The sequence below is a fragment of the Prionailurus bengalensis genome, chromosome A1, assembly GCF_016509475.1.
Source record: "Prionailurus bengalensis isolate Pbe53 chromosome A1, Fcat_Pben_1.1_paternal_pri, whole genome shotgun sequence".
Classification (NCBI taxonomy): Eukaryota; Metazoa; Chordata; class Mammalia; order Carnivora; family Felidae; genus Prionailurus; species Prionailurus bengalensis.
Genome location: NC_057343.1, coordinates 74187356 through 74210538, shown reverse-complemented (window position 1 = coordinate 74210538; position 23183 = coordinate 74187356). Strand labels below are relative to the sequence as shown.

Here is a 23183-nt window from a genome sequence, read left to right as displayed (position 1 = left end):
ATCCCAAGCAGGCTCCACACCCAGAGTGGAGCCCAACTCAGGGCTCGATCTCACAGCTGCAAGATCATGAACTGAGCAGAGTCAGACATTTAACTGACTGAGCCACCCAGGCGCCCCCACCAGGCTTGCATCCTTAAAAAGCCCAGACAATTTGTGTGATATTAGGCTTTCCTGCCTATCATTAATTTGGTTTTCTGCTCTCTTAGTATTTAATAAAGTTCCCTTTGAAAAGTCAAACCCATGTCAGAAGTGTGAAAGTGTGACAGGTCGTGCATCCACTTTTTTTAGTTTCCCCTCGAGCTGGAAGCCGGACAGGAGGTTCAGTACCTGCAGACGGCAAAGAGGCCATGAGGCTATGATATCCAGTTTATCCAGAGGGTTAAAATCTGAGAAGGGAAACATGACCAAAGGGCACATCCTTGTGTTGCTTCATCTGTTTAATCAGCTGCCCTGCTGCTTGGAGAGATCTATTACCAGAATCCCACTGTTGCGGTTTGGGATGGTATAGGTTCTATTAAAGAGATTATCGCCCTGAACTTTGCTTTACAAAGTGCCATTGAACACGAGCCTCCTGACGTGATAGACATACAACTGGTGTGCGGTGGCCAAGCCCTTGATCCCACTCAGATGAATGGCCAGCCAGTCCGATCGTGGGTGACTCTCTGAGGGCCAGTGGAGACTCCAAACAATAACCCTGACTGTGGGACTTCCGGGCTCCATAAAAGTCCAGTCTGCAGGAAGGAATGGGAGACAGGAGCGAGGGAGGTCATCTCGACCAGAGGGAGCTGTTCAACACAACCACTCAAGTCCCAAATGCCTGTTGATCTCAACAGAGCCATCCCTGATGAAACACAATAGGAAACAGAAAGCTTGCCTTTCACAGTGATCTTCACGGCAAAGGCTCAGAAAGCTATTAAACGTTCACTACTCCAGTGCGATACAGGGGAACCAAATGGAAGCCTGAGCAGTTGAACTGACCCACAACCTGCCTGTGTCTCTACCTGTGGGGGCTGAAGCAGGAATGTGCAGCTGGCTTCTTGAAAATGGCCCCGTGCATGGAGAAAGTGATCAGGATAGACTGAGGAAGGTGACAGTGGAAATCAAGCCCCAGCCTCCTGACAGTGACACTCAGGTGCTCATCTGTTCCCTGATCTTGCATTGTAATTAAAAAGAATGATTTTTGCATATTTAGGTATTTTCCATTTATCCAGTCTGATGCCTGAATTTGAATGCAGCTGAAGTTAAGGGTACTAATTAATTGTGAATCCCTCCAATACTTGAATATGAGGCCTCTCGAGCCTAATGTGCAAATTTATGTAAAAACAATGTGAAAATTAGAAATGCATTGGCACATTTTTTTTAACCAGAACTGTAGCGTTCTGTCTAGTCAAACAGACTGCTCATTTGCAAGTTGTCTATATGCAAAGCATTCTGCCCCTGGGAGCCTCAAATCTCCTTAGCAAGCCATCTGAAATTTGAGAACAGCTTTGTTCTGAACCTGCTTTCTACTCTCTACACTTTGTCTCCTTTGCTTCCAGCAGAAAGGCTAAGTAGGAAGTTCACCCAGTGACCCAGCAGCAAGCCCAGAACAGGAAGCCCATCCTGGGAAAAATCCCAGCCACCCTGGAGTTTCCCCTAGCAGACCAGACCTGGTGAAGCGAAGAGGCTGTTGGGGGGTAGGTCCTAGGCTAGCTTTTTCACTCTCCAGGGCTGTTGGAGGTGAAAGCAGGACAGCTGCTTTGGAAGCTGATCTCCAGTCCTGTGGACGTGCCCAACCCAGCCCAGCCCAGGCACTGGGGGGCAGAGCCCGAGCTGGCAGGTGCCGAGCTGCGGCAGCAGGGGGAGTGTTCAGCTCCTGCCCTCGGCTGCCGGGCACCTGAGCCAAGAAGTGGGTCAGAGGTCAGTGCCAGGAGATGCTTGCAGGGCAGGGACCAAGTCATTCCACACACAGGAGTGAGAGGGGAGCCCTTGTGGGGATTCCCTAGCTAATCATTTAGCTGTGGGAGCAGGAAGGGTAGTGAGAGAGTCGGGACGATTTCCCGGGAACTGGCATGCAGCCAGGCAGAGCTAATGGGAGCCCACCCATGCCAGCAAAGGCGGCTGTGAAGCATGACAGCTAGAGAGGAGCACTCTGGGGACAGAAGCTGCACCATAAGGAGTGTGAATCATGGTCACCCCTTAAGGACACTCTTCGACATTTTCCCAGCAGCTCAATTCCAGATTAAAGAGACAGTGCCCCTAGGCCCCCAGCAGCTGGGACATCTGACACAAATGGATCCCTTTGCCGGGTGCTCACAGCTCATGTGTACTCAAGCGATGAGAAAGGTAATTCCCCGTATTGAGTCACTCTCTAAATGCTGTTCTCAGTTGTGACCGGTAAGCTCAGTTTCCACCACCTTGGGTGCCATGGTAGTCACCCTGACATTGGTATTCTGTGGCCTTGATGCTCACAGTGTGGTCCTCTGGATCGGCATCATCGCCATGAATGCCAAGCTTGTCAGAAATGCAGACATCCTGAGGCCCACCCCAGACTTCCGGAATCGGGATTTGTGCTGTAACAAGACCCCTGGAGGGTTCATGTGCACACTGAGTTTTGAGAAGTTCTGTTCTAAGGTACTGCTAATTTTCACCAAGCCAGACTGAGTTTCAGGATGTCGAGGTATCCGCTGGGTAGCTTTGAATAAAGCACTTCATTTCCTTGACCCTCAAGTCTTCATCCGTAAAATGGGGATGCTCATCTTCCTTAATTTAACATGATTAAATTCGACAACACATACATCTTGACGCAGTCGTTGGATTGTAAACTTCCGAGAACAGGAACAATCCCTCTCTCCCTCCTTTATCTTCCTTACACACCAAATACAGTGTTCTGTCTGCAGTGAGGTTGACTATTTGACATTCATAAAAATCAGCCTCCCTTGGAACCTCTATCCACCAGCCTGTTACCTTGACCTAATCCTCTGAGGCTTATTCCTCTAAATAATTGTATTGTCTCTACCTAAAAAAAAAAAAAAAAAAAAAAGTGCTTTGTTACCATGGCAACACACACAGAATCGCTTCTGTAATTGAGGGTGGCTCTACTCATCAGCTCCCTTCCCACCAGACCACATAGAGAACAGTCCACCCTCCTGCATGTTACTGTCCCATAGGTTTGCATCAAGACCCTACAGATTTCTGAAACTTACATGTACTTTAGGAAAACTATAGACCAATACAAGCAGACCAGTTGATTCAGTAGGAAGGCTCTTGGAGGGAGGAAATTCAAGGTCTAGGTCCCAGTTCAGAGCCTGACACTATTTTGCAATTTAACTCAGCACAGGACGTGACTTTTTCAGGACCCAATCTCCCTTATATGAGTGAACAATGTGCTTTCCTATGGCTTACACCCTCCAACGTTCTTTCGTTTTTCTTAGTTGTTTTTAAGTGTCACTTAACTGAAATTTCACAAACCTCCTCAGCATTAAACATTAACACGGCTCTTTTTATATGGTACGGTTCATTATCATGCCAATAAATGATTAATTATAATTCTCCAGCCGGACCAACAATTTGGCAGGACTTTTATGATTCATAATTTGTGCTGTGTTGTAATGTTACCTCTGGAAACTGACATACTGGCATTTATTGTTTTTTATTGCTTCTCTGAGGTGGCTTTTGAAAGAGACTCAAGTGACACATGTTTGAGAAGGGTTTAAAAGTTGGACACGGCTGGATGAGGCATTATTCGTCTGGTGAGGAGTGGAAGATTGGTACTTCTGTGGATGCGTGTGACCATTTGGGCACCAAATCCAGCAATGAATAATTCAACAGGCTGTTCGGCCAGTGCCACGGTTTGCAATGGGTCGTCCTGTGTGCTGACTGAGAGCAATTTTAATAACATCCTCAGCGTGGTCCTGAGCACTGTCTTGACCATCCTCTTGGCCATGGTGATGTTCTCCATGGGATGCAATGTGGAAATCAAGAAATTCCTAGGACACGTAAAGCGGCCGTGGGGCATATGCGTTGGCTTCCTCTGTCAGTTTGGAATCATGCCCCTCACGGGATTCATCCTGTCAGTGGCCTTTGACATCCTTCCTGTCCAAGCTGTAGTGGTACTCATCATGGGATGTTGTCCCGGAGGAACCGCCTCCAATATCTTGGCCTACTGGGTCGATGGCGACATGGACTTGAGGTAAGCTATCTAAGCCTCTCCTACTGTAATCACATTGAATTAATCTTGTCACGAGCCCACGTCACTGTGATGTCCATCTGACCAGCCTGATCTAGGGTACAGCTGAGGAACTAAACAGAAGACAATAAGTGCATTCCCTCAACTTCCTGTACAGCTGCTTAGCTATTGGAATTTGGGGGTTATACTTTATATTTGTGGTTTCTAATCCAACTCAGTGAACAGGGAGCTGGATAGTTGCCATTTATCTTTGGGGAAAGACTCAAAGTGTTTCAAAAAAGAAGTTTTTCCAAGCCACGAGCACACCTGAGAAAGTTTGCCCTGTTGGTATCAGCAAAAACAAAACGAGAAACAAACCAGACCTTTCTTTGTGGTGATGAGGAGCTCTGAGTGGAATCACGCGATCCAATTGTTCGTTACACATTAAAATCTATTCTAAGACAATATCAATAGTTGGTCAACTCACCAAATACAGCCAGTTCTTTGAACAAGTTTTTTCTTGGTATAAAGCCTCAGGAGGAATTTGTACATTCGCTTTGCTTCTACTGGCATTAAAAGAGAAAAAAAAAAAAAAACCTGCAGCAGCTTTTTTTAAATTATGCTTACCTTACTATAAAATAAACAGAAAATGGCTTCTCTGCTTCCCACAGAGTAATCTAAATTGCAATGTTTCCCCAATTCATCCTGTGCCAGTCTGAACTAGCACCAGAAAAAAAAAAAAACTAATAGAAATAAGATGAAGCATTAACGTGATGAGACCGAGAATTTTAATGCCTTACGTTGAATAGAAAAACGCCTTTTTCCTTACCTGACAATTCCTCATTTCCTGGGAAAGGTATGCATTTCTGCAAAGCAGCCAGGTGGTAATGTAACGCGTGCTTATTAAATACTATACAGTAGGCAGTCGGCTCTGTTAATCACCAGCTACTATGCTCAGAAGAGAGAAGCTTAAGGCGTAGAAATGTAACCACTGGAAAATGTAAAGCTTTATTCCGCGTTGACACAGTGCCTACTGAGCACTGTGTCATCTCAGCTGGGGTTGGTCCCCCCGAAGATTCAGAAAAGCCATACAACCTGTATGGCTTCACTTCACATACTTTTCACTTAAGGAAATACCATCTCTCCTTGCAATAGATTTTTCCCCCTAAGGAAGTCTTGTAAAGAACAAAGGATGGCAAGCGCTGTTCAGGTTTAGTTAATCTGTGAACCACCACAGAGCCATAAGGCCCTTCTAGACCTCAACTTGGGCTGATCTGGACATAAGCACACAGAGGTGACAATTCACCCACTAAGCCAAGGGGAGTGACCCAAATTGAATATGGGACTTTGAATTCCACCAAACAGCTTTTACAGAGTATTTGTAACTTTTCAATAAAATGGAAGAGTCTTCTACCTCAAGAGAATGCCCCACGTGTAATCCGTTTGTAAAACAGAAAAGTATGCACGAGGCTGGGTTATTTGGCTGTTGGAACAGATTTCTTCCTGCGGGCAAAAACTGCAGGGACCTAATCTAAGCTCCAACTGACACTTTTCTGTGGTGTCAAGGAAATCTTATTTGTCTTGAAACAGATGATTATGTAATCCTGTCTACCTCGTATAACAATTCCTGTAAAAAAATAAAAATATTTAGGAGAAAGAGCCAAAGTAAAACTTGAAACCTTGGTGGAAAACAGCCAGCTTAATCAGTGTATGTGAATCCTTCAGCAAGTCAGAATAATCCCTAAATGGGACATATGGCAGTGAAATTGTTCGTTTTCATTCTAGAAAGTGTGTTCTCCACAGATGCCCCTTGTCTTGTGAGTAACACCAACAGCTCTCCAGTCCAGCAGTCACCTTGCTAGCCATGCCCCCTATCCAGACCTCAAACAAAACCCAGGAAAAGATTCAATCCTGCTTAATGTCATAAATGTTCCTTGCGCAGGACCTTCTTAATCTCCTAATCCTAGAGCTCTGTTGTGCTATTTCTCAGCACAGAGGATGAGATATAAGAAGTGGGGTGGAGGTAGGGACGCCTGGGTGGCTCAGTCGGTTGGGCGTCCGACTTCGGCTCAGGTCATGATCTCACCGTTTGTGAGTTTGAGCCCAGCATCAGGCTCTATGCTGACATCTTGGAGCCTGGAGCCTGCTTCGGATTCTGTGTCTCCCTCTCTCTCTGCCCCTACCCTGCTCATATTCTGTCTCTCTCGCTCTCTCAAAAAATAAATAAACATTAAAAAAAAAAGAAGTGGGGTGGGGAGCAAGGTGCTAGTGGGGTGGTTCGGTGTCCCACAGCATCAAGTGGCCCCAAAAGCCTGACCTCAAGAGAGAGAACCAAAAATGCCCACAAAACGAAGAAGGCAACTCACAAAGTCACAGCAGCCGCTGCGTCCCTTAATCTAGGGACAAACAACTCTCTAAACACAAATGCCCAGAAGACATCGCTGTATTTTAGCGGAGCAAATAATAGTGTTTATCACAATGGCTCATAATCATTGAAAGCAGTTAAATTATGCCGCTCAGTACGATGATGAGATGATGACATTATGCATTGCATATGTTAAAGGAAGAACTGGTCAAATATTCCTTTAGAGTAAGTTAAGAGAGTATCACCTCAGCTTTTGGGAACCAGTTTTCCAACACTTTCTATTCTTCTGGAGTCAGTTCTGTGCTTTAAGAACTTTACCTTCGGGGTGCCTGGGTGGCTCAGTCGGTTAAGCATCCAACTTGGGCTCAGGTCCTGATCTCGAAGTTTTGTGAGTTGGAGCCACATGTGGGGCTCCACGCTGACAGTGCAGAGTCTGCTTGGAATTCTCTCTTACTCCTTCTCTCTCTACCCCTTCTCCACTTGTGCACGCTCTCTGTCTCTAAATAAACAAACAAACAAACAAACTTAAAAAAAATTAAGAACTTTACGTTCTCCATTTCCACTGGAACCGTACCAATCGCAGCCAGGATATGATTGTTTCACAACAGGTATCTGCATTGCTTACCAGTTGCTAGAACAGATACCACACCATGCAAGCAAAACAACTTCATCTACAGTGACTTTCCTGGGTGTGCTTTCTGGGAGAAGAAACCAAATCAACCCCCCCAGCCCACCCAGCCCCCTCTCCCTCTCCCCTTCACCCCATTGTCCCCCTAACACTGTTGTCTCCCCCTCTCCCGCTCATCCCCTCATTCCCCTGCCACCATTTCTTCTGAACCTGACAAGCCATTGCATTTTGCAATCTCCAGTGAAAAAAAAGAATAGACAACAACAACAACAACAACAACAACAAACTTAACAGTTATCCTTAATGAAATTATAGACCTTGCTCATTGAAATACAGCAAGTGATATTTGAGCTCCTTCTCAGACTGTTCCAGCCTAGAAAAGTGTTGCAGGAATGTGAGTAGAGTACAGGTATTTTCACCTGTTCTAGCTGTGCTGTGGGCATTCTATACACAAAATGTTTCTGGGAGAAATGAAGGTGACGTTTTCAGGCGAATCTGCCGGTGGCAGGACCCATAGTCCAGAGGACACAAAGACACCTGCCTCCTTTGAGGCTCTATTCCCAGAGATCCCCCATTTTTGAATCTCCTTTCAGCCACACCATGCAAGGACTTTTCCTTGTCGTTTTCCTTTCTTTGACTTCTTGGAGGGATCCCTGCTTATGTACCTTTCCTCCACTCCCCCCAACTCCATCTGGAGTTGCCATCTACTAGCTATACTCCCTTATACTATTTTCCAGTGTTAATCGTTTCTAGATTTTCCTTCCACATCCTTTGTTCTCTGGCTAAGATTGCTACATTTTTCATCTTCCAGGTCAGTTCATTGTTCATTGTTTATTGTTATTTTAGTTGTTCAAGATCCTCCACCCTCTGGCTTATCACAAATTTGAAGCAACCTCTCCCATTTAAATCACATAAATGTCCAGTTTCTCTCTACTCTAAGAACTAACCCAATAGTATTCGACTTTTTCTCTTTTTCCCCTCAAAGTCACCAAGCTTTGTTTCTCTTATGTAGCATTTATTTTTATTTTACTAGCTAGTATGTATTAGCTCACCATTATGAGCCACACACAGTACAAGGATTCCACATACATTGGTGTATTTAACCCTCGAGATAATCCTCTTGAAGTCAGTACTATTATTTTCTGCACTTGACAGATGATAAAATTAAGGTTCGTAACCTTAACCCCAGTCACAGAGGCAGTACATATCAGAGACAGATTTGAATCCAGACCTAGCCAGGTATCCTTATCCAGACTCTTAATCTTTGTTCAACATTTTTTCTATCACTTACCATCTCCCCACTTTCTAGCACCACCTACATACACTTCATTTGATCTGTCAAATTTGGTGTTTTACTTCTAATATGGTAACAGTCTTTACTTTCCTCATCAGTGACTTCACCTAATTCCTCAACATTTAGTGAATTCTCATTTATTGTCTTTATCTCCAAAAGAAAAGAAAAGAAAGGAAAACAAATTTCCCTGGTGGCAAATAGAGCTAAAGCCAAAAATTAAAGACAAGAGATTTTTTTTTCTTTTGTTACCTTTTTCCTCATTCCAGCATAAACTCATGGTAGTATTTCTATTGTTGATATCTATGCTTCTTATAAAACTTCAGATTTTATTCATAAAAGGATTTTTTTTCTTTTGCTGATCTATTCCCCTACACTGCTCCCTAAAATTATTACCTGTGAATTGTTTTTCATCTCATTTTGAGTGGTTTGATATTGTTCTCATGTTAGTTCAAATGGCATCAACTTCTGGCCACCTGTTCTCTTGCCCCTCTGCAGTGCCTCATGGTCAAGGTGGCCCACTAAAGCTAGACTATTCCCTTCTCCAGCTGCTGCCATGTCCTACCTCAGGGCCTCAAGAAACTACTCTTGCCAAACTCAAAACCATAACACAATTTCATAAACTGTCTTAGCAATAATTTAAAATTGAAGCTTTCCCAAGGAAATTTGAAAGAAAAAACAAAGAAAGAAACAGTTGTTCTCAGAGTTTAAAATAAAAAATCCTTACCCTTCTCTTTACTATATCATCCAGGTAGAAAACACTGCCCCTCCGTGCACCCCTCCCATCCCCTCTACTCTGGAAAGCACACTGGACATACTGGAATAAAATGATTTTATTATGGTGATAAATTTAATTTTTTTAATGTTTTTATTATTTATTTTTGAGAGAGAGAGAGACAGAGTGCAAGCAAGGGAGGAGCAGAGAGAGAGGGAGACACAGAATCTGAAGCAGGTTCCAGTCTCTGAGCTGTCAGCACAGAGCTCGACGTGGGGCTTGAACTCACAGGCTATGAGATCATGACCTGGGCCTAAGTCAGCTGCTCAACCCACTGAGCCACCCTGGCACCCCATGATGATAATTTTAAATCCATTCTAATTTATTTTTGAAATAAAAGATAAAAGAGAGAATGTCAAAGGAAGGGAGAGAGCTTACAAACTCCAATATTTTAATTATAAGCAAGACTATTTCTGAAAATTATTATTCTGGTTTAGGATGCTGCCTTAGCATCCGTTTTTTGTATCTAAATTAAGTTAATCTGTCCCATAACAGATGGAACTTCTTAGAAATGTTTCACATACATCTCCAGCACTTGTTGGTGTTATACTATTTTAGCTCCACGAAGACAAGTACTTTTATCCTAAATTCTTTTTTTTTATCCTAAATTCTTTAAACACATTTTAAGTGAGGTCATTCCCAGTTTTAAAAAAAAATGGTTATTAGCCAAGTTAAGCCCCCGTTAAGCGTTGCCACCACCCTTTATTTTTTGCCAAGACTGTGCTTAGTTGGATCCATTAAAATGAAATTCCTCACCCCTAGCTGTTTTCCTTAGCACTATGTAGTGTGGTTTTGGTGTTTGTGGAGCACAGCAGAGGGCAGGGTCACAGGTGATGTAAATAATTCTGCATTTTCCTTCAAGCCCACATATAATACCTTTAAGAAATTACTATTCTGATAGTCTCAATGCTACAGCTTTTGGAGAAAGGCCTTTCAGAAAAATGTCTCATTTCTGGATCCTGTATTTTGTTGGAACACAACACATGTGCGCGCGCGCGCACACACACACACACACACACACACACACTATGGCTGGAGAGCTAATACAGTAGTTGACTTTTAATGAGAGTCTTGCATTATTCTAAGTACTGGACTCACTGGGTCATTAGTCCTCACGGCCTATGAGGTGGCAATAGTTATAATCTTCATTTCACAGATAAGGAAGCTGGCCAAGAAAAGTCAAGTAAATTACCCAAAGAGCATAGTACTTATGTAGTAAGTGGCTACACCTGCTTCCAACCCCAGCAGTGTCTGGCTTTAGTGCCTGGCCCAGACATTTAACAGGTCTGTTCCCCAGGAAGAGAATGTGCCTCTGTGCACATGGCCCCTTGAGGGGAACCAGGAAGACCCGCCACCCAAACACCTGTCTTCCATCCATTGTCACATTGCGGAAGATAGCACCATTCCATGTAAACTCCTCCAGGTCCAAAGCCAAAATCCGCTCACCCAGCCAGTCCGCTCATTAAAACACAGATGCTCTCAGGAGTAATAGTATCAAACTCTGGTCCTTCTGAACACACATTGGGTAAATTTCTCAGCGGAAATAGAATCCAGGCCCACCACCCCTCCACCCCTGCTTGCATATTTTCTTTAGTTCTTCAAGTCAGCTTCCTCTTTCCTTTTAAGCTACAGGCATTGGGGCAGTAATCTGTCTGCCTTAAAAAAGACACTGAGGCTCCCTCCCTTGGACATGTGCTCTCCTCCGAGGGACCAGGGAGTCCCATCCCATCTCAACACGCACAGACACAGCAAAGCCCCTAAAGTTTCGGCTGGTATAGATGTGTTTGCTTTTCTCTGATTGGAGATCCAAAGCGTGGTGTGTCCAAGAACCCTGTACCTCTTCTAATAATGAATTTAAACAGTCATTAACTGTCTGCTCTGATCCTCGAGAACCAGTGGAGAGGGAGGAATGGCCCAAGACAGAGTAGAAAAACAACAAATCCAGATCTCCGCATTTTCCCCAAAGCTGGGACCTGTACAAAGATGGGCGCATGCACACATCCGTCCATCAGCCTAGAGGACGCTGCTGGTTGAGTCTTCCGCAGGATTTCCTAATCACGAATTGCAAGATGAAACTAAGTCTCCCCCTAGAAAACCCAGGCGGACGTATCAACCTGCCCATTTCCTTCCAGCATCAGTATGACCACATGCTCCACGCTGCTTGCCCTGGGAATGATGCCGCTGTGCCTCTTTATCTATACCAAAATGTGGGTCGACTCTGGGACCATCATAATTCCCTTTGATAACATAGGTAAGTCATTCCTCTGCAAGCTTTCTGAATATTACCCTCCTGTTCTCTGTTAACTTCGGGCCAGGCCCAGACCCAGCTAGTGTCTACCTCTCAAACCAGCGGCCGTTTTTACCCAATCAGGATTTCGTTACAGGTCATGCCTGCGACTGAATGAGAGTTGGCAGAATCCAAACCCCAAACTTTGACCCCAAGGGAGAACCTGGTTTTCCTCCACTGCAGGTACTAGAGGGAGGGCTGACTCAAGGCACGGCCGTCTGGACCTGAGGAAGCCAAAATTGCTGATGCGCAAGAGGCTGTGTCCTTCCCGTAACGCTCAGTACCATAGTTCACAGGAACATGAGTTTGCTCCCAGACACGCAGATAGAAGAAATATAACATAAATATATATACACACATTCCACTAATGATTTAAAATTAGGACACCTAGTGAGCAATCGTGGGTGTGGTGCTGGGAAACTACCCAACGAAACGTAATATAGGTAACACTCGACTGTGAGCCACATCTTGACTCAGAAGTTCGTTGCCTGGTGCAGTCTGTACGTGATGCCCCAGGAGTCAAATCTACCAGTCATGACTCTGTCTCCACTCATTTTGCTCCGAGATGTTCACCCCCACCCCAAAGGGGCTTTTTTTTTTTCCAGTTTCCGGTTCAACAGATAATGGTGAGAAATTAAGTCATTTGTGTAACATAGGGTCAAGGGTAAGACAAGACAGCTCCTGGCCTTCTCAAACCAGGCATTTCCCACACAGCTGTAGTCATAAAAGATGAGATATAGGTGAGATAGTTCTCTTGCAAACAGGTTGTAGGGTGACTCCACAGAATGCCCTGCTATGCCTCATGCTCCTTAACTCTCAGTCTGCTCCCTTAGAAAGCACCTTCCTTCAGGTTAAACAATGTAGACTTCCTGCATTGCAGGCCTCTCAGAGAACCTGTCTCTTGAGTAAGGACTTTTAATTCTATTATTACTTATTGTTTAACAAAATAATTTAAGCTTCAAAATATTCTCGTCGAGGGGCACCTGAGTGGCTCAGTCAGTTAAGTGTCTGACTTCGGCTCAGGTCATGATCTCGTGGTTCATGAGTTCAAGCTCCAAGTCAGGCTCTGTGCTGTCAGCTCAGTCTGGAGCCTGCTTTGGATTCTGTGTCACCCTCTGTCTGCCCCATCCCCCTCTTGCACTCTGTCTCTCACTCTGTTTCTAAAATAAACATTAAAAGAAAATTCTCTTCGTGATATTCATTCCCTTCTGGAAAATACTTCATGGCTATATTGAATAATTCTAACTGTAGTGTGAATGACTTATAACACGTCCTTTTTTAAAAAAATATTTGTTTGTTTATTTATTTATTTTGAGACAGAGAGAGAGCAGCAAGCAGAGGAGGGCAGAGAGAGGGAGAGAGAATCCAAAGCAGGCCCCACAACACCAGTGAACAGTGTGACAAGGGGTTCAATCTCACAAACCCCAGAGATCATGAGCTGAGCTGAAATCAAGAGTTGGATACTTAAACGACTGAGCCACCCAGGTGCCCAGCGCTTCCTTTAATGTGAATAAATTTTGAAAGGAACAGAAAATGAGACAGAGTAATTAGCACCTCCGTGGAGGTAACGGTCATCAGGAAAGAGGTCAGGGCAAAAAGAAAAGAGAAAAGGGCAAGATTTTTAAAACTGTTAAATGAGCTAGCAAAAACAAAGATACTGACTCTGCTTATTCACCATTTTACCCAGGCCTGTTTTCCAACCTAACCTTCTTGCTATTGGTTTTTCTAGTCCGTTAAGACAACAACCCAATCACTTCACAAGTTGTGCTCGTTACTTTTTAGACAAGGAAACTAAGGCCCAGGGTAAAGGTTTAATTTGCCCCAAATGAGTGCTGAGCTGGAAATGCCCCCTGGCCTTCACATTCTCTCTGTGGTCAGCGCTGCCCAGCCCAAGTTCCACACAATGCCCACCCCACTGTGCAGGTGCAGCACCATAGCCAAGCCCTTCCCATAGGGGGTTGGGGTGGAAGAGGGCGTCTCCCCAGCCTGTGGCACCGAGAACACGGAGACCAGTGGCTGTGGGGTGCTGTCCCTGCTCCCCTCTGCTGTCTGTTTAAAAGTGCCCAACGCTATGAACCGTACACCTGCTTCATCACCTAATTCCCATGGCAGCTGCGTGAGCTACTTATAATTCTACCCGCTTCACAAAGGGGGACACCAGGGCACAGAGAGGCAGTTTGCAGCCTTCCCACAGTTGGTCAGGTTCGGACCCCAGTCTCTCTGGCTCCAGTCCATGACTGTCCTCCTCTTGCTTTTATCCAAATTTCTTTCCTCCCAGACCTGCTCTGGGAACTCAAAACAAAAAGGCCACGTTACAGTTCCAGTGGCCCAACTGCTTTCCCATCGAACTGGACAGGCGTTAGACACGTGCTGCACAGGCACACAAGGAAGGGGGAGAAGGAGAGAGAAACTTTACCCCACGGGGAGTCAAGAATCACACCAACCCACCTTTCTGGGTGAGAACCACACACTGAATTTGAGGAAGGGCAAAGAGTGTCTTTAATGGCCAACTTCTGGTCCCAGAAAAACTGTCTCTGGCCTCACCCGGTTGGCAGAGGAAACACAATTTGGGCAGGTGGTCCGTGCGTTCATCTTGTAGCCTTGGGCCTCCCCAGAGAGGTAAAGACTCTCAGCAGGAGGGGCCCCAGCCTGGTGGGGCAGCGGGGGAAGGGAGCCCCTTTCACAGAAGGGACACATTAAAAATATACTATACCCTAACCACACTGGCATCCCAAGCACAGTATCTGCACCTGGATGTAAGCTACCAGAATACAATCAATTCGGATCAAGACAGTTTCAACTGGAGGCCTACAAACTTGCCACAATTTAAGTAGTCTGGACACCCCAGGGAAGAAGTCTCCTCCCAAAGTAGCAGGATGTAAGGATACCCAAAGGAGGTTCTTCTGGAAGCTCTTACCAGTATGACCATCAACCACTCTTTTCCATATCCTGTGTTCCACCATTTTCTCCTACCATCTTTTTTTTTTTTTCCTGTTATAGGTTTTCCCGGCCATTACTTAATCCCTTTGAGTAATTTCTGGGACAAAGTAACTGCTGACCTTTATACTGCCAGGAGGACCAGAAGGCTACAAAGAAATTGTTTTCATCACTGTTGTGTTCATTTTAAATTCATGTTTGCAGCCCTGGGATCTAGAATCCATTTTCCGGTCCTCATCAAATCTTCTCCAATGCAGAGCAACGACCACCCTCGAAACTTCATGATTCGATTGCACTTTCCCCTCCTGCTTTAAAAGGATATTTGACAAAGAAACAGCCCGTGAGAAGTTGAGGTTGTTGGCACACAATTATGTAAAAGCAGTGATTGGACAAAAAATAGTTAAATAACATGGGGTAACAAACCATCATGTGATGGGAACAGCAGTAAATTTAACACGAGGAAATTGAAGCATGGCTCTTTTATCTGGCTGGGTGAGCACGTTCCTGCAAAGAATTATAATTGCTTGAGAGGTCGCCAAATATATTATCTCACAGAAAATTTAAAGCATGCTTTTTTCAACCTCCTCTCTCACCTCTCTGCTGTAGATTTGAAGACCCGAACTCAGTCTTAACCAGAAGTCATCAGCCCACAGAATGCCTGGAGAATTCTGAACTTTTTGTTTGGTTTCCACTGCCGTGATGTAACAGGCAGACATAAAATACCCACATACACCCCAAGAACATAAACACACACACAAAGTTTAGAAAGGTATTTTTCCCATGATATCAAGATCCAGAGACCAAAGAAGCCAAGATTTTGACAAACTGAAAGTAAAAGATTGGCAGTGTAGAGAACCCTAAGAGGGATTTGTACCATCCATGTTAGCAATGCTTCACCAGGAAGATTAAATCTTCTGCCGGGGTGGATCAAGGAGAGTTTTATTACTGTTTTGCTTGAGTCTGTTTTGTGGATTCAAGAAGGGGGACTGATATACTACCTAAGCCTTTTGCAGGCTGCTTACTGTTTTGTCTTCCTTTTTCCTGGGCTACATATTTTGTTGATCAAATTGCTCTCCTGTCATTTTCAGGTACGTCTTTGGTCGCTCTTGTTGTTCCCGTTTCCATTGGAATATTTGTTAACCACAAATGGCCCCACAAAGCCAAGATCATTCTTAAGGTAAGTGCCCCATGCCATAGGTTGCAAATACTCCACAGTGTGAGTTTCAATAATTGATCTTTCCAGCGACGAAACCGGTTTTTTCAGTACATCATAAACCTCCATCTAGCGAGACTTCAAGTTGTTAGACATTGCAGCGAACTCTTCCAGAGTGAGTGCCCTTCCTGGTCCCACCTACAGGGCAGGATTCTATCCAACTCAAATGCCACCTCCTGCTTTTACTCTACCCTCTACTCCCAGGGCACCTTGCTCTGATCTCTGTTCTGTGGGTTTGTACTATAAATGTATCTAGACAGCTGTTTTCAAAAATAGATCAGATGTTTCTTATCTCTGAATCCATACAGCCAGTTCAGCATCTGGCAATTGGTAGATATTAGTACCCATTACTAATTAGTAACCATTCATTAGTAACCATTCATTCCCCTTCAGGAACTATATTCTAGCTAGTTGGTATGGATATGGATAAAGTGGTATAGATATAGACACAGATGATATAAATACAGAAATAAATGCAGATAAAGATATACATATATATAGATGGAGACATATATATATCCTACTGATTGGAAGACAAAATAAGCTAGTTGGTGTTCTTTATTTTTCTGGACAAAAAAAAAGTTATAATCTCCAAATTTTCTTGCTGTGAAAATAAGAAAACAGTAACAACAGTGGCTTTTGTTTATATATGATTTGTTAACTTTTGTAGAGTTTTATATCCCTTTTCTCATTATCATCATCACAAAAGGCATCTTGGGCAAGACTTGATCCTCAAGTACACATGAGGAAAGCAAGACTAAGAGACGTTGTAAGACTTACCAAAGGAAGGAGAGCAGGAAGATTTCAATCTGGAAGCCAGGTGTTCCAATTCTTCCTGAGTGGGTTTTGTTCTCCATCACAGCTGTCGGGTCTGCTTGTGTCTTCCTTCCAGATCGGGTCCATCACAGGTGCAATCCTTATCGTGCTCATAGCTGTCGTTGGAGGCATTCTATACCAGAGCGCCTGGACCATCGCTCCCAAACTGTGGATCATAGGGATGTTATTTCCTTTGGCTGGTTACTCCCTAGGGTTTTTACTGGCTAGAATAGCTGGTCAGTCCTGGCACAGGTATGGTGTTTTGATCAATCATACTGGGAATCTGCTTCTGTAATGGTTGTTGTATTCATTTGCTAGGACTGCTATAGAGAAGTACCCCAGCCAGAGTGGCTTAAAGAGTTTTGAGGTTAGAAGTCCAAGAAGCAACGTGTCAGCAAGATGCTTCCTTTGGAGGGATGTGAGGGGGAATCTGTCCCAGGCCTCTCTCCTTGGATTGAAGATGGCTGTCTTCACACTGTCTTTCTTCTAGAAGTGTCTCTGTGCCCAAACTTCTCCTTCCTATAAGGACACCAGTCATACTGGATTAGGGCTCACCCTAATCATGTTATCTTAACCAAGTATATCTGCAGTGACCCAATTTCCAACTCAGGTCACATTCTGAGGTCCTGGGGGTCAAGACTGCAGCACATGCATTTGGGAAGACACAATTCAACCATAACAGCTGTAAATACTGATAAGACATTCAAAATCTTTCACCTGTAATAACATTCACCCAATCATTCTAAATAGACTCAGGTCCCCCAGAAATAAAATACTGACGGACTCTTTTGCTCAGATTCTTGGGGACCATTCCCCACACAATGCAGACTGAGTCCTTCCATTGTCTCACGTCCTTATTCTCCAGGCAGAATAACTTCAACAAAAGCACTTAGGGTGGCCTGGTGACAAGGGGCCCTCCGTCCAGCAACAGGCGGAGCTCATCAATGACCCAAGGTGCAAACATCAGAGCTGGGTTTAGCATGGACAAGTCTAGTACCGAGTAAAAACTTTTCCTCCCCTGCCAGACCATCTGAGCCAATAGGCAGAAAGAAAAGCAGGTGTCGCAGCTGCAGCATGCCAGACATTGAGAAAGAGACAAGCAGGGCTGGGCAGTGGGGGGTGTTACACGTCGTCAGGCTGATCTGGGCTTGCACTCTGACCCACCGCCAACTGACCTTGGGAACCCCAGGGCAGGCATTCACTCTTCCTCTGACTTTTCTCGTCTGGAGAATGGAGCAGTACCACCTTCCTGGAAGACTTTTATCCAGCTTTCATCAGAAAAACAAAGCCAATTTAACAATGAAGCAACTATAACAAATACTCTATCTTGAGTGTCTTCTCGGCCCCTGCTCTGTGCTCTGCACTGGTACCAAGGGCATAATTGGAAAGAATGAAAGGAGTCCCCTTTGAATTCATGGAACACTAATATAAATGATCCTGCTCTTTTCATATGTATATTTTTATTTACATATATATCTGCTTTAAGTGAATATATATTAAGCAATATTACACTGTATGTTAACTAACTAAAATTTAAATTAAAAAATATGTTCACCTAAAAAATAAATAAAAGATAAATGTATATATTTATTCAACATGTAATTTTATTTGTACTGAATAAATATACTATTTGTTAATAAATATTATTATATAACATAATATAAATAAATATTATCTTTATATATAAGGTTATATACATGCATATACACATATATACATATATATAAGATGTGTACGTACATATTACATATGTATATATCATACACACATAGACATATAGATATATTCCACTGCTCAATGGGCAAAATAAGCTAGTCAGTGTTCTGTGTTTCTCTGGACAAAATGATGTCAAAAACTCTAAATTTTCTTTAATGTGGAAAGGAGAAAACAGCAACACCGGTTTTTGTTTGCATATGCTTTTTTAACTTTTGTGATGTTTTATATGGCTTTTCTCACGATCATAACAATCATAAAAGGTGACTAAGCCAAGATTGTATCTATGTATATATAGAGAGAATATTTATGCATACTGTATATAATCATATATATTAAGAAGTTATTTATCCATGTAATATAAGTAAAAGAATATGTTGAATAAATATATACCTTAAAAGCAGATAGCGAGCTACATACACATACACATATAAGCACTTGTTCTCATTGTATCTGCTTTCAGTGCCATGCAATAGCAAAGCACAAAATAATGACTGTAAGAGCATAAATCCTCTCAACGCGTCTTGCAGGTGCCGAACAGTTGCTTTGGAAACGGGGATGCAGAACACTCAGCTGTGCTCCACTATTGTGCAGCTCTCCTTCACCCAGGAGGAGCTCAACGTCGTGTTCACTTTCCCGCTCATCTACAGCATTTTCCAGCTCGCCTTTGCGGGAATCTTCCTAGGCAGTAAGGAGTAATGCTGATCACATGGCCCTGGTGATACTCCCCTTTGAGAGACCCTCGAGTGGATAATGTGGCATTGTGTTCGATCACCTTTTTCTTTTTTTTTTTTTTTTTTTTGGCGGTGAATTGTAGAAGTTAAATTAAGTACCTTTTCGTGGGTGGAGAAATAAAGGGGTGGGAAAAGTCATCTCTACTGTTACCACGAATTCCCAACAGCTAATGAAAAGGTGGCAATTTTATCAGAAGATTTTTGTAAAGATTATTGTTAAGTGAAAAGTAAGAGAGGTTCATTCATCTCCACAAACTTTTCTTTTTCTCCAGTAATTAGGGAGGCATATTAACCTGTTAGGACCATTTTATTGTGTGTCTTTCTATATGCTTCTAAGAACCCCGAACTGGCTGTTTTTTCCAAATCATCATCTTCATATGCTTTGTAAATATAGGATATTTTTCACAAAAGTGGTATTCAAGAGATATTTATCAGGCTAAGTTATATTAGAAGACAGATACATGAGCATGTGCACGTGTACATGTATTATGTAACATCCATATAATTATAAGAGTTAAGGCAAACATGTTCTTTATTTTAGGGACTAGGGATAGCTAATCTGATTTTTTAGAAGTTTATTTGTTTGTTTGTTTATTTATTTATTTTGAGAGAGAGAGATACAGACAGAGAGAGAACGAGCTGGGGAGGGACAGATTGAGAGGGGACAGAGGATCTGAAGCGGGATCTGTGCTGATAGCACAAAGACTGATGTGGGGCTCAAACACAAACTGTGAGATCATGACCTGAACTGAAGTCAGACGCTCAACTGACTGAGCCACCCAGGTGCCCCTAATTTGATGTTTAATTTTACTCTGCTGTCGCATACACTTCTGATCCTTGGCCCCTGCCACCTGCTGGCCTTCACCTAGGTGAAGCTTTCCTTACATTTCGTTCCCCAAGGATTCATGATGTCTAGCCTCTATTTTCAAATTTTATCTTCTCTTTAAAACGAGACTGATATTTTATGCTTCGTAGCAATTTAAGAGAGGTTATATAGTGAAGGTGAATGACAGAAATAATGGGAATGTTATGTTATAGACTGCCTGGCTGTCCAGTGTTGTTTGGGTTTGGTTTAATTTTTCACTTGGCTCTCAAGTTCTCAAGCTCTCATATTCAACTTGCCTATGGGTACTAATCGTTCTCTGTGTTACTGTCTTGAATGTTATCCTCAAAGCAGAGTTTTCCTTCTAGTATAAAAGACTCCCTGGATCCATTTGAAACTTTCCACTGATTTATCACTGACACAGGAGACAGGAGTCCATGGCCTAATTACTCTGTTGTCTTGTATGATAAAGACATATAGCCAATTTGAGTACCTTGAGGTTTTTCCACATAATTAGCTAGTGATGTCTACTAGAAAGCCAGAGAAAGCAGTCTGGCTGATGGAACAATTAAGTGAATTTACTAGTTGAATAACTAACTCAAAAGGGATTAGTAGATAAGTGGAAGGAATGATGGGAAGGCAGGTACTGGTATTGGTCTTATACTTTCCCACATTTTTATAAGTAAGAATAAAGATGAGGAAGCCATATTTGTTGATACATACAATGCCTGGAAACATATTTTGGTGAAAGAATTTTTTGGAACAAAGAAAGTAAGGAAAGAAGGGAATGAGGGAGGAAGAGAAGGAGAAAGAAAGGAAGGACAGAAAGAAGGAAAGAGGAAGGAATGAAGGAAGGAAGGAAGGAAGGAAGGAAGGAAGGAAGGAAGGAAGGAAGAAGGAAGGGAAGGGAAGGGAAGGGAAGAAGAAAGAAGAAAGAGAATAAACAATTTGGTTAAATAGAATTAGTGGTGTACGTGTGTTGAAGGGGTCCTGGCTGAAAACAGTTTGTAATAAAACTGTTGGGCTATTTTAATTAACCAAAAGCTCAATTCAATAGATTCAATAGCTCAGTGGCTTCAAAATTAATGTATTATAGAAGTGTAGGGACCAACAAGGAGACATGGATCTTGACATACTAAGACCTTTGAAGCACTCCTGAGCACTGACTATTCTCCCAGGGCCATACTAGGTACCTTACTATTTTATTTCACTTAATGTTCACAACTGCATTATGAGATAGACATTATTATGTACCGATTTTAAGTGTGAAGTTCCAATGATATAATACTTTTTCTTCCTCTGTTGACTTTGTAACCAATGAGAAGTAGAAGAAAAAAAATCATATATTTAGATAACAAAATAGCACTCATTCAGATAAAACTTAATTAGAAAATATGGCTCAAAAACCAACGGGGCCTATGAAGACCACCCCTCTCCCCTGCCCCATACATGGGCCCATAGCGCTTGTCTACACACATACACTGCTCTGCTCCCCTTGCCAGGCAGTGTGCCCAGGTGAGCTGGCCTCAAAACTACGCTGATAGACGCACTGCCACCAGAGACCAGCAGCTTCCCAGAAGAGAGGAAGGCTGATCCCAGCTCAGCCAAGGCTCCCGCTTCGGGGGAAGAAAGGAGTCAAGTCAGGGAGAGACGGAGTGTGATTCCAGCACAAGTCCTCCCACACAGAGCACTAGACCTAGGTGTTGGACCCTGCACCGTAGCATGGACCCTATTTACTGAGGACTGTAATAAGTAGGAAGTGGTAGGCACAGAATACGTGCCTGCTGTCATTCTTGACGAGCACCCACCGCAGGGCTGATGCCTGCAGAAGCCATGTGAGCAAGTGCTCCCCATGGCTGTGCTCCAGGTCTTCCAGAAGTACCATGACTGGTGTGCAACCTAAGAATGGCTTCTGCTCTCTCTAAGCAGCCCTCAGCCTACAGGAAGTGCAAGCTGATATCTGAGCCATAGATTATGATCACTGCCCAAAGAAAGTTTGCAGCTAATTGATACGAACCTTGATTAACCTCCTGTGTCTTGCCTTCTAGTTTATGTGGCATACAAGAAATGTCATGGAAAGAACGACATGGAATTTCCAGAAAGCAAAGACATCGAAACAGTCTCTGGGTCATCGTTCTCAAAGGTGAACGGAGGATTTCAGCCAGATAACAAGTAGACACCAAGTGGACAAAAAAGAAGAATTCTAAAGTACACGTTCTGCGATAACAGTATCTGTTTGTTTTTGTTGGGATACTTGGCAGGAAAGGGTTAAGGTGAAAATTTAAATTCCAATTGAATCCATATATTGGTTTTGGTACCAAGTGACTGGTGGCCCAAATCCTTAATGTGACAAATATTTATATGTATATATGTACTGTCTTTGAAATATGCCCGAGAAATGTCCTCAGACCACAGACTACACTTGACACTGGTAACACTGAGAACCTCTTAACTCCTAAACTGGATTCTTACTCAGAATCTCAAAATGCAGAGATGAACACCTGACTTTATGTATCTTAAGATAGATGCAACGAATTATTATTGTTATAAAGTGATCAAGATTTTCTTCAGTATTTATGATTGTAAGAAGATTGAAATGAACATCTTCCACTGACATGTTAATTATTATTTTGAAAATGTTGCAACCTATTTATTTATATGACTTTATCATGTAACATGGACAAGTAGCTGACTTCCTGCATTAAAAAAAAAAAATTAGCCTTCTCCAGTGACAGTCCAAGAGCAAAAATAAGAGAAAAGAGTTACTAAACAGAAATCAATTGTCAAATTAGGAGTCCATAATGCATCAGCGATGTTATACATTGGTTGCTCTGCCTCAGGAGTCCAACAATGCCACTAGATTTCTTTTTTTTAGGAAAAACAACTCTTTCCAATGGCTTGAATTTGGCAAAGAGCTCTTCAAGCCCTGGAGAGGGGCTTCCTCAAGGTCTGCCTGCAGGGGGCAGGTCAACGTTGGCTAGCGTGACAGCTATGGAGCGGACAGGTTGCAGAAGCATTGGAAAAAAACACCACTACTCCAGTCGGTGATTTTAGTTCAATGGGAGGTCATGGCGAACGCAAGGAAAAGCACAAATAATAAAGACCCACTTGAAATGCAGGACATGAGTCAGTTAGATGTGCACAAGTGAGTATCGATAAAAAGAAACATGAATGTTTGAGGAAGAAGACGACATGCCCAGGGCCCAGAAGTAGGAAGGGCGCTACCAGATGGGTTCTCTGGATGCTGTAAGTAAGTGTCACAAGAGGAAGCAGGGAGGATTTGATCAATGTCACCAGGGGTTTAATGTCAAGGGGGAAACAACTGGCCACGTGTTGGGTCTGATTTAATTTCTTTTCCTTCATTCTGCGGCAACATGGGGCACATTCTTAATTCAGTTCATGGTGGTTTTGTTCCATTTTCCATTTGGAAATTCTCCCTGCCTCATAGATTTCC

The 23183-nt window shown here is 43.1% G+C and overlaps 1 protein-coding gene across 1 annotated transcript; it reads left to right on the top strand.

The window, feature by feature from the left end:
* The first annotated feature begins 3556 nt into the window (after positions 1–3556).
* On the top strand, positions 3557–22895 carry SLC10A2 (solute carrier family 10 member 2). The gene is made up of 6 exons (XM_043582738.1): positions 3557–4171; positions 11339–11457; positions 15519–15607; positions 16536–16711; positions 18703–18860; positions 21778–22895. The coding sequence occupies exons 1-6, from the start codon at positions 3762–3764 to the stop codon at positions 21903–21905; spliced, it is 1080 nt and encodes a 359-aa protein (XP_043438673.1). The 5' UTR covers positions 3557–3761; the 3' UTR covers positions 21906–22895.
* Positions 22896–23183: the final 288 nt, after the last annotated feature.